This window comes from Pongo pygmaeus, chromosome 15, assembly GCF_028885625.2.
Source record: "Pongo pygmaeus isolate AG05252 chromosome 15, NHGRI_mPonPyg2-v2.0_pri, whole genome shotgun sequence".
NCBI classification, from domain to species: domain Eukaryota; kingdom Metazoa; phylum Chordata; class Mammalia; order Primates; family Hominidae; genus Pongo; species Pongo pygmaeus.
The window spans coordinates 21079389-21089211 of NC_072388.2; the positions used below are offsets into that span (position 1 = coordinate 21079389).

A 9823-nucleotide genomic window follows, 5' to 3' on the forward strand; every position below is an offset into this window, starting at 1 on the left:
CACAGGTCATAACTTCCGTTCAAATCAGTGCCCCCACATTTCCCACTGCAAGGGTAAATTTGAAAGTTTCTCAGGTGACTCCTTGGATGTAGCAGTACTGAGTTCTCTAACCGGAAAGAAGGAACTGATGTCCACCCTCACTTTCCAACGGCCTCTAGGAGCCCCTAGACACTTCTGTGGTCTACTGTGCTACCAAAAATGTAGCTGGTTATAACATGCGGAGAGCCAGAGTCGGAGGACCTGACTTCCAATTCTGACTTGGATACTAATATCACATCATTGTACCCATTTCAAACTCCCCCTCTGTAAAATGGAAAATTGGACTAGATGATCTCTTAGGACTTCAAACTGTAACCCTGTGGTTTTATTAAAAAAAAACAGGTAGCTTCTTGCTGGAGATTCCTGGATGGATTCCAGTCTTCCCAAGAGGTAACAAAGGAGAGGTAACCAGTTGCCCGTGCAGTAGCTCAAGAATACAGAAGAGAAAAACTGGCTTCACTCCCTATTCCATCTTTTTCCAAGGTGGCAAACTCTATGCCTCCTCCCCAGAGAAAAGCCTAACCGCAGGTTCTAATAGACAAGAGCTCACTGTAGCTGGTCAGAAAGGCCTATATCCAGGACTACAATAGTCATTGCTCAGCTTCCTAAGTAGGGAATACAACTAGGCCCCTATGGGTCTTAGATAGGGTGAGAGGACAGATCTGAACATGCCTGGGTCTAAGTGAGGTGTGGGAAAATAGTGGCAGGGGGCAGCATGGTGGTGCAGTAAAGGGCTATAACTTTATTTGTATTTCCTCTTACACAAAACCATCAAAACAAGAACAGAGAAGGGCTGAAAATCCATTCAAACCCCATGTTCTCAGAGATATTCCAGGGAGTTCTTGAGGCTGAGTGCGTAGCTTCAAATCCAGCACTAATTCCTCAACCCCTGGCCTGAGGTCTTCATAGATTGGTGGCTTGAGCCCTGCAATTAATTATAATCCCTTGTCCACCTTGATGTAAGGCAGGAAAGCAGATTGAAATGCTCCTCTCTGATGGGCAAGGGGAATCACAGCCCATAGATGTACTGCACCTTCTGTACTACAGGAGCAGAACCTGAAGCTGCTTCCAAGGCTCTGGACACTTGCACGCAGGGCTAGAGGCCAATGGTATATGAGCGGCCTGTGGGGTTATGAATAGCGGAACAGACTGGTGCTGTCACAGCCCACTCATACCACACCTTCTTGGAATTGCTGCATCTCCAGAAACGCACACAGATGGTTTGGCCTTCACGCACCGTTATGGGCTGCTGTAAGAAGAAAGACAGGGAGGTTCAGGGTGAAGCTAATGAATTATACATGGCAATGTATTAAGGTAGGTGTGGAGATAAAATGGTAAACATGACAAGACTGTCCCAACCCTTTGAAAGTTATTTGAAGCCTATCAGAACACTGAACAGTAAGACACTGAACAAATAATCAAAGGTGTGGTAAGAGCTGTGAACATGTACAGAGTGCTAGAAAAACACCTATGAAAGGGAACACTAACCTAGTCTAGGAGATCAGAGAAAGTTTATCTCACAATAAAAATGTTTAAAGAAGACCTAGAAGATAGGTTAACTGTGTGAAGAGACAAGCAAAGAACTTCACAGGCAAGAGAAAGGCATGAAAGCCTGAGGTAGGAAAGAAGATAGACAATTAGAACAAAAAGAAGGTCCATAAGGCTGAAGCAGTGTAAGCAAGGGGACAGTAGCTGCAAAGGTAAGCAAACACTCGATCACATCAAGTCTTACAAGCAATGTCCCAGATTTTGACTTTTATCCTAAAGACAGTGGGAAGGCATTGAAGCATTTTAAGCAAAAAAGAGAGAGAAGATCAGGCCAGGCGCGGTGGCTCATGCCTGTAATCCCAGCACTTTGGGAGGCCGAGGTGGGCGGCTCATGAGGTCAGGAGATCGAGACCATCCTGGCTAACACGGTAAAACCCCATCTCTACTAAAAATACAAAAATTAGCCAGGCATGGTGGCTGGCACCTGTAGTCTCAGGTACTGGGGAGGCTGAGGCAGGAGAATGGCATAAACCTGGGAGGCGGAGCTTGCAGTGAGCTGAAATTGCGCCACTGCACTCCAGCCTGGGCGACAGAGACTCCGTCTCTTTAAAAAAAAAAAAAAGAGATAAGATCAAATTTGAGTTTTTAAAAGATGACTCTTGCTCAAAGTAGAGAACAGACAGAAGAGTAGCCAGAGTAGATGCGGGAAAGCCAGGCAGAAGGCCACTCCAAATACTCCCAACACCTACCACTGGGATCCAAGAGCATATGAAATCAGGAGAACATGAGTCATAGTCAACTATCTTCCTGGGAGAAGGAAAGAAGCACAATACCAAAGGCAAAGGTTACTCCTTAACTACAGAATCTTAAAAGCAGTTCCTACCTTAATAGGGAAGAGGATGGGAAACCATGAGAACATCCCAGGAGAGTGAGTCTCTGGACGGATACCTGTGTGGACAAAGTAATGAAAAAACAGAGGTCTCCATGGCTGTGCCTTTTGCCTATGTTGAAGAGGGTCTCTTCTCTAATCACACAAACAAAGATCTCCATTCACTGAGCACTGGGCCCCCCATAAATCTAAATGACACATGTACATATAAGCTGCCCAGGCAGCACACCCTCATACTCTGCCATCTACTACCATAGACACTCACTCAGAGTGATGTCCTGATAAAGCACAGTCTCAAAGTAGCCGGCAAAGCCATGTAGTACTGTGTTCACCTCCACAGGAAACTCCAAGGTGCAATAGCGGTTGTTGTCAATCATAGGATCTGCCAGGAAATAATTATGTGGGTGACAAGGGGCCAGAAGCTCTAGACAACTTGATAAAGCATGAGCAAGACCAAGGAAAGGAAGAGTAGATAAGGCAGACTAGGGACAGCAAGGGAAGAAAGCAGGAGGAAGGAAGAAGCCCACACCCCTCTAGTCAGAGGACAACTATAAAAGAACCTACCTCTGTTGGGATGGCTGAAGGTGAAACAGGGCTGGGGTGCAGAGAGCTGGTGGAAGTTGTGCAGCCGTACCACATAAGGCATCTCAAACTGGGCCTGTCAGAGACAGAAAGAGAGAGAGTGTGTTGGGGAAGACACACGAGATAACTACTTCCCCAAGGATTAAAAAAAGTTTTACTTTAGTGCTTCCCCAATCCCTAACTTCTTCGCCTCTTCATCCCCAGCAGAAGAAAATAGCTGATGCAAATACAGAAAAAGAAGAGGACTAAAGAGTACCACTTCTTTCCGAAGAGAGTGGTTCTTTACCTCAGGGTCACGGTCCTTCTCCCTACAGGCTCGGACCTCATTGTACAGCTTGGAGGAAGAGATGGGAGCCAGAAAGGAAGTGTACTCCCCAGGGATGCTCACACCGTCATCTGCACAGCAGGATGGTCAAATTAGTTCCAGAGGGAGGGAAATGGTATGTCTGTACTAACTGAAGGATCAGAAGGAGCAAACCTCCCATGTCAAAACCAACCAACGTTGGCATGGGCATGGAAGAAAGAGACAAATGCATGTTGTCACATTACTAAGCCAGCCTGCTTCCAACTACTGTCACGGAGGATTCCACTTCTAGGTTAATTTACAGAGTCACACAGATTAAAACTGAAAGAACCCAAGATAGTCTAATCTGGTGGTTCTTAACTTTTGTGGGGTCACAAAGTCCCACAAAAGTTCCTGATGAAAGCTAAGCTCAGGGTATCTATGTCATATTTACTTTTTTTTTTTTTATTTGAGATGGAGTCTCGCTCTGTTGCCCAGGCTGGAGTGCAGTGGCACAATCTCGGCTCACTGCAACCTTCTCCTCCCAGGTTCAAGTGATTCTCGCACCACAGCCTCCCGAGTAGCTGGGATTACAGGCGTGCACTGCCACGCCTGACTAATTTTTGTATTTTTAGTAGTGACGGGGTTTCGCCATGTTGCCCAGGCTGGTCTCAAACTCCTGACCTCCCGCTTTGGCCTCCCAAAGTGCTGCGATTACAGGCATGAGTCACCGCGCCCAGCCCACTCCCTTCATTTTACAAATATGAACACTAAGGTTTGGAGAGATGACTTCATTTGCTAAGGGCACAGAGGTAGTGAAGCAGTGGCTCTCAAACTCATATGATGTGACCCAGGTCCAACCCACTTTCCCCTAAACCCTGTACCCTCCTCCCAGGTTGCTGTCTCACCCATCATCACCCTCCACCTACACCCCAACCTAGGGGCACCTTTTAGGAAGTGCTGGGCTCCATCCAGGCACTCAGGCGACAATTCATTGTCAGCAAATGAGCCCAGAAGCTCACTGACAATGATGTCTGCTTTCTCTGGAGCCACCCATTCCCTCATGTCTGATGAGACTACGGTCACTTGGCTTCCCCATTCTTCAAACTGCCAGTTCTCTAGCCTGAAATAGAGACAATAAGGTAAGGAGAGATGTTAAGGAAATTTGGCAATGAGGACTAACTTCCCAGCAAGCGGGTTGCTACTCACGTCACCACGGCATTTGGGTTTTTCTCCACAGCATACAGCTTTATCCGCCGGTCAGCCTGCTTGGCTGCCCGCAGGGAAGCGTTCACCAGGGGTCCCCGTCCTGCTCCCAGCACCATCAGTACCCTAAGAAAGAAAGGGAAGAGTCAAGCAGACTTGGCATATACAGATGTAGGATGCAAGTCCCTGAGATTGAGGGGAAAGCACTCACTGGACATTGGTATCCTTCTCCTCTTCTGGTACTCGGTCTAGCAGACATTTATAGATGGCCTGGAGGGAGGAGAGAATAGCCCATGGTTGTAATCCCATCCTCCACAGGTCATGCTGGCCCTGTGCTTTCCTCACCCTGGGCACCACACAGTACCTGCTGGTACTGAGAGTATTTGATGGGGTCCTTTTCAAATACTTCATATGTCTGAGATTCAAGATTGTCCATCAGTGGCTGATGAATGAAGAAAAGGACAAAGTTAGCTGGTTTCTGGCAAAAGACAATGCACTAAAATATCAAAAACTTTCCACTGCTTTCTGAGCTTTAGTAAAATTTGGAGGCATATATTCTCAAGAAACATTTTCCACCCCACCTTCCTCCTCTCAGCGCACTCCAGACCCACCTGAAGCGGGGACTGCAGATAGTCTTCATAGCCCTTGGCAAAGAGTTCATAGGCATTAGGTGGAGGACGGTTCTGGCTTAAGTATTCCAAGTACTGGAGGTAGGAGCAGAACTCCTTCTCTGAGTGGTGGTTGGTGCCTGTGATGATGAACTGCACCTCCAACTGTGAGAAAAGTCAGATCATCAGACACAGCCCTCAAACCAAGATTCTGGAATATTATGGTATATGGTCAAAGAGCCCTAATGTAAAATAAGGTCCAGATCAACAGTTCTCTTTTTTTTTTTTTTTTTTTTTAAAAGATGGAGTCTCGCTCTATTGCCCAGGCTGGAGTACAATGGCGTGATCTTGGCTCACTCACAACCTCCACCTCCCAGGATCAAGCAATTCTCCTGCCTCAGCCTCCCAAGTAGCTAGGACTACAGGTGCGTGCCACCATGCTTGGCTAATTTTTGTATTTTTACTAGAGATGGGGTTTCACCATGTTGGCCAGGCTGGTCTCAAACTCCTGACCTCAGATGATCCATCCGCCTCAGCCTCCCAAAGTCCTGGGATTACAGGCATGAGCCACTGCACCTGGCCCAGACCAACAGTTCTTTAGCATCTGTCCCAATACCAACAAAGGCAGCATGAGGCTTCAGTAAACATATAAAGCCCCCTTGGCCGGGCGTGGTGGCCCATGCCTGTAATCCCAATACTTTGGAAGGCCGAGGTGGGTGGATCATTTGAGGTCAGGCATTCAAGACCAGCCTGGCCAACATGGTAAAACCTGTCTCTATTGAAAATACAAAAATTAGCCGGGCAGTAGTGGTGCATGCCTATAATCCCAGCTACTCAGGAGGCTAAAGCAGAAGAATCGCTTAAGCCTGGGAGGCAGAGGTTCCGGTGAGCTGAGATCGTACCGCTGCACTCCAGTCTGGGTGACAGAGTGAGACCCTGTCTCAAAAAAAAAAAAAGAAAAAAGAAAAAGCCCTCTTATGCCATAAAAGTATCATCAACACCCAAACAGCCTCATGGATCCTTGCTGTAACTTCCTAAATGAAACCTTCTGCAAAGTTCTCATGAGGTTTGGTTTGTTTTGAAAGGTTTCTAGGGCTACTACTGGCATTTACCTTTTTGTTCTCAAGACTCCCAACTTCACTGAAATTGCTCCCCAGAAACCAAAGAAAAAGAGACAGCCTCACAGGAAAAAACGATCATACACAGGTAAATAAGGCACGATGTATAGCTGGACTACCTTTAGGACCCTCCTACCACTCACCTTGAGGAGCCGGAAGATGAGCCTCTGGTGCATCTTAGAAAGAACAGGAAATCCCTTCTTATTGGTCAGGAAAATGCTAGTGGGGAGAATGGCTGCTTTGATGGGCTCCCCAAGCCAGCGATCAATGACATGATTAGATGGGAGGTCAGCCCCAATTTCAAGAGCTACATGAGGCAAAAGAAAAACTGTCAACCACTGCCAGGCAAGAAACCCTTCCTTGCTCCTTTGTACAAAATCTGTTTACTTCTTTAAGAGAAAGGCAGTCTGAGACAGAGGGGAAGTCGCAAAATTGTATACTATATACAAAATTCCTGATTCTTATTCACAGGAGGTAAGAGAAGCAACACCCATCCCAGGATTCTCATGGACTCACCCACTGCAATCCTCTTACTATAGTCACACAAAGTCCGGAAGTTGTGCCACCTGTTCAGTCAAATACAGAAAAGTACAGTCAACTAGATATGGCCGACCAATCACCACAGCTCAAGGAGACCTCCCTACAGGTTGCACCCTGTACTTCCCCTCACTCTATCCCTTGCACCCTGGTACAGCAGCAAAGGGAGACATACCACATCCACGTTTTCTCCTCTCCACTGTACTCCTGTGTGTGTGTAGTTGGTGCATTCTCAATTATATCATCTCTCAGGTCCTCTGGTGCCACCAAGGGTACCCGCATCCAGAACTGCACATGAACAGTCACCCTTTTAGAACTCTCTTCTGAACTCATTGGGTCCAGAAAGTTTCCCTCAATAAAAAAAAACTTCATCCAGACCTCGTTAATCCCTTTATATGCTTTTCCCAATTTGTAATTTTGTAAGTGAACATGTACCTTATATATAGATCCTTATGTAAATATCTGCCTTGTCTTACGTAAGTTTCCAAAATAATTACATTTACATGTTTTGAAACTCTCTTCATACCACTTTTAGATGGAGAGGTGTGCAATACTGACCTTTTTTTTTTTGAGACAAGGTCTGGCTGTGTCACCCAGGCTGGAGTGCAGTGGTGCAATCTCAGCTAACCGCAACCTCCACCTCACAGGTTCAAGTCATCCTCCCACCTCAGCTTCCCAAGTAGCTAGGACTACAGGCGTGTGTCACCACACCTAGCTAATTTGTGTTTTTTTGTTTTGGTTTTGGTTTTGATTTTTATACAGACAGGGTTTCACCATGCTGCCCAAGCTGGTCTCGAACTCCTGAGCTCAGCGATTTGCCCACCTCAGCCTTCCAAAGTGCTGGGATTACAGGCATGACCCACTGTGCCCGGCAATACTGATACTTCAGTTCTGCCAAACACACCCTTCACTGAATGGCTAGGCACAAGAAGGTACTTAGCACAATCTGACTACTATGATATGCAGCAGGAAAGGAGCCCCTCAGCTATACCATGGAAGAGTGATGGCCAGTGTGGATGTGGTTGGTCAAAACTCTGGCCAGGTTGGTGTTATCTTCCTGATTAAGGGGCAGCAGGAAAGCTGGAAGACCCAAATATGCACCAAAATTCAGCTCCTGCAACATGGCCTGGAACGGAGATGAAGAGGAAAAATTTTGAGCTAATAAGCAAACAGCTTTTTTTTTTTTGAGACAAAGTCTCACTCTGTCACCCAGGCTGGAGTGCAGTGGCACAGTCTCCACTCACTGCAGCCTTGACCTTCCCAAGCTCAACTGATCCTCCCTCCTCAGCCTCCTGAGTAGCTGGGACCACAGGCATGTGCCACCATGCCTGGCTAATTTTTGTATATTTTATAGAGACGGGGTTTCACTACACTGCCCAGGCTGGTCTCGAACTCCTGAGCTCCAGTGATCCTACAGCCTCAGCCTCCCAAAGTGCTAGGATTATATTAGGTGCACCACGGCACCCAGCCTAATAGCTTTAATTTCATTATATCAGTTGATTTACCAAGTTATTGGGGATGGGAGGGGACCACTCTCCCCACCCAGCTTGGTTAGAAAAATCCAGCAGAGAAGTCAAACAGTCTTACCGCCTCGGAATTCCTGCGAATCTTCTCCACTTTTGAGTCTGGACGAATCCATGGAGAAAGCTTTCCCACAATTAGCGTATTCCAGTCTGCACTCCCCCACCCAAGAAAGACAAATACTGAATAAGGTTCAGCACTTTACTTGTTCAATTTTTAGTTTGGGAATCAAGAGTAGAAATGAGAGACAAAGGTTTTTTCTACATAGACATGGGATAGCCTGATGCAGAATAGAGAAGCAAGGAGAAAACAAGTTATCTATATCCCAGGGACTAACAAATATATCCAAGTTAGAAAAGGAGGAGAATGAGGGCCCCGATAAAGCAGAAGTTGTTATTGCCTCTAATAATTAAGGGGCATATGGGATGGTCCCTACCCCTTCCTGACAGCAGTAGGTCTGATCGTGTCTGGGGACCGGGCCGATTCTTAGCAGGTTCCTGAATGAACTCCCTCTTGAAACGCGGATGGAAGACAGGCATGCAGAGGAAATCAAACCTACAACCGCGACAGACCCAGAATCATGTAAAGAGAGCAGCAGTGCCAGAGAGCCAAGCAACTGGATTTAGGCTATTTTGATTTTGCACAGCCCTTTCAGCTGCCATCAGTTCAACCTACTAGGCTGCTGAGTTCAGACCACCTTGGGGGATATCAACTCTGCTGTACTGTGCCTGAATTTCTCCCTAAAACACAGCCATGGGAAATATGAGTAAGGAGAAAATGATGGAAATCCACAAGTAGAATTTTTTTTTCTCCTCAGGTGTCACTATGTTTCCAAGACCATCACACCCAGATTTGCCCCAGTTCTGCCCATGCCTCCCCCGTCAAGATTAGCCTGTTCTCTCCCTTGCCCCCTAACACCTCCTCCCACTCCCAGACAATAATCGCGACCTCCAGGGCCCTTTAGAGTTTACCCAACAACTCTCCCAACTTTGGGACTCAGTGACCACAGGCCCCCCACAAGTTACTTTCCTCACGTTACTGGGTCCGAGGCTCCTCCCCTCCAACGAGTAATAGTCTCTCCCCTCCTCATCCTAGCCGACCCCCTCACCCCTGCTTCTCCGGGATGACTAGTCTGCCCTTCTCCGTCCCCGAGTTCGGACCCCGCATTCCGCTCGTGGAGGTCCGGCCCTCACCCCTGCTTGGCCACAGCCCCTAGTGTGTCAGCTATTTCGGGGACGCAATTCAGGTCCCTCCCGCTGGACACGCGGCTCCCACCAGCACCCCCGACCGCCATCGCCGCCATCTTTCTCCTCGCGCTGTCCACGCCGGGATTCCTTGATACTAGTAGCCAATCACAAAGTCAAACTAGAGCCCCCCAGAAGGCGGGACGAGTCGCCTTAACAACCAGAGCGTCTGCCACAGCTCCCGAACGGCAGGGATGGGGAGTGGCTTTTCCCGCCAATCCGCGGGCTGCACAGTGGCGTACGGCGTGGATCCACCAATCTCAGGGTCTGGTTCCTGACGAACTTCAATCTCCCAGAATGCTTAGTAT

General features: G+C 47.5%; 1 protein-coding gene across 4 annotated transcripts; it reads right to left on the reverse strand.

Moving 5' to 3' along the window:
* Positions 1–761: 761 nt before the first annotated feature.
* Positions 762–9750, reverse strand: PRMT5 (protein arginine methyltransferase 5). 4 transcript variants are annotated; one of them, XR_008493716.2, is made up of 18 exons: positions 9465–9643; positions 8708–8826; positions 8338–8423; positions 7742–7876; positions 6926–7038; positions 6730–6779; positions 6357–6520; positions 5099–5260; positions 4852–4929; positions 4699–4757; positions 4491–4613; positions 4229–4404; positions 3285–3394; positions 2981–3074; positions 2682–2798; positions 2411–2475; positions 1073–1288; positions 762–964 (listed from the first exon to the last, which is right to left on the reverse strand). XR_008493716.2 is itself a non-coding variant. In XM_054448832.2 (17 exons), exons 1-17 carry the CDS (start codon positions 9572–9574, stop codon positions 1136–1138), a joined length of 1914 nt encoding a protein of 637 aa, XP_054304807.2. In that variant the 5' UTR covers positions 9575–9750; the 3' UTR covers positions 762–1135. The 4 variants fall into 4 exon arrangements, 3 of the variants coding, with proteins under 3 accessions (XP_054304807.2, XP_054304808.1, XP_054304810.1); XM_054448832.2 differs by having other exon boundaries at positions 762–1288; positions 9465–9750; XM_054448833.2 differs by having other exon boundaries at positions 762–1288; positions 9380–9590.
* Between the last annotated feature and the right edge of the window lie 73 nt (positions 9751–9823).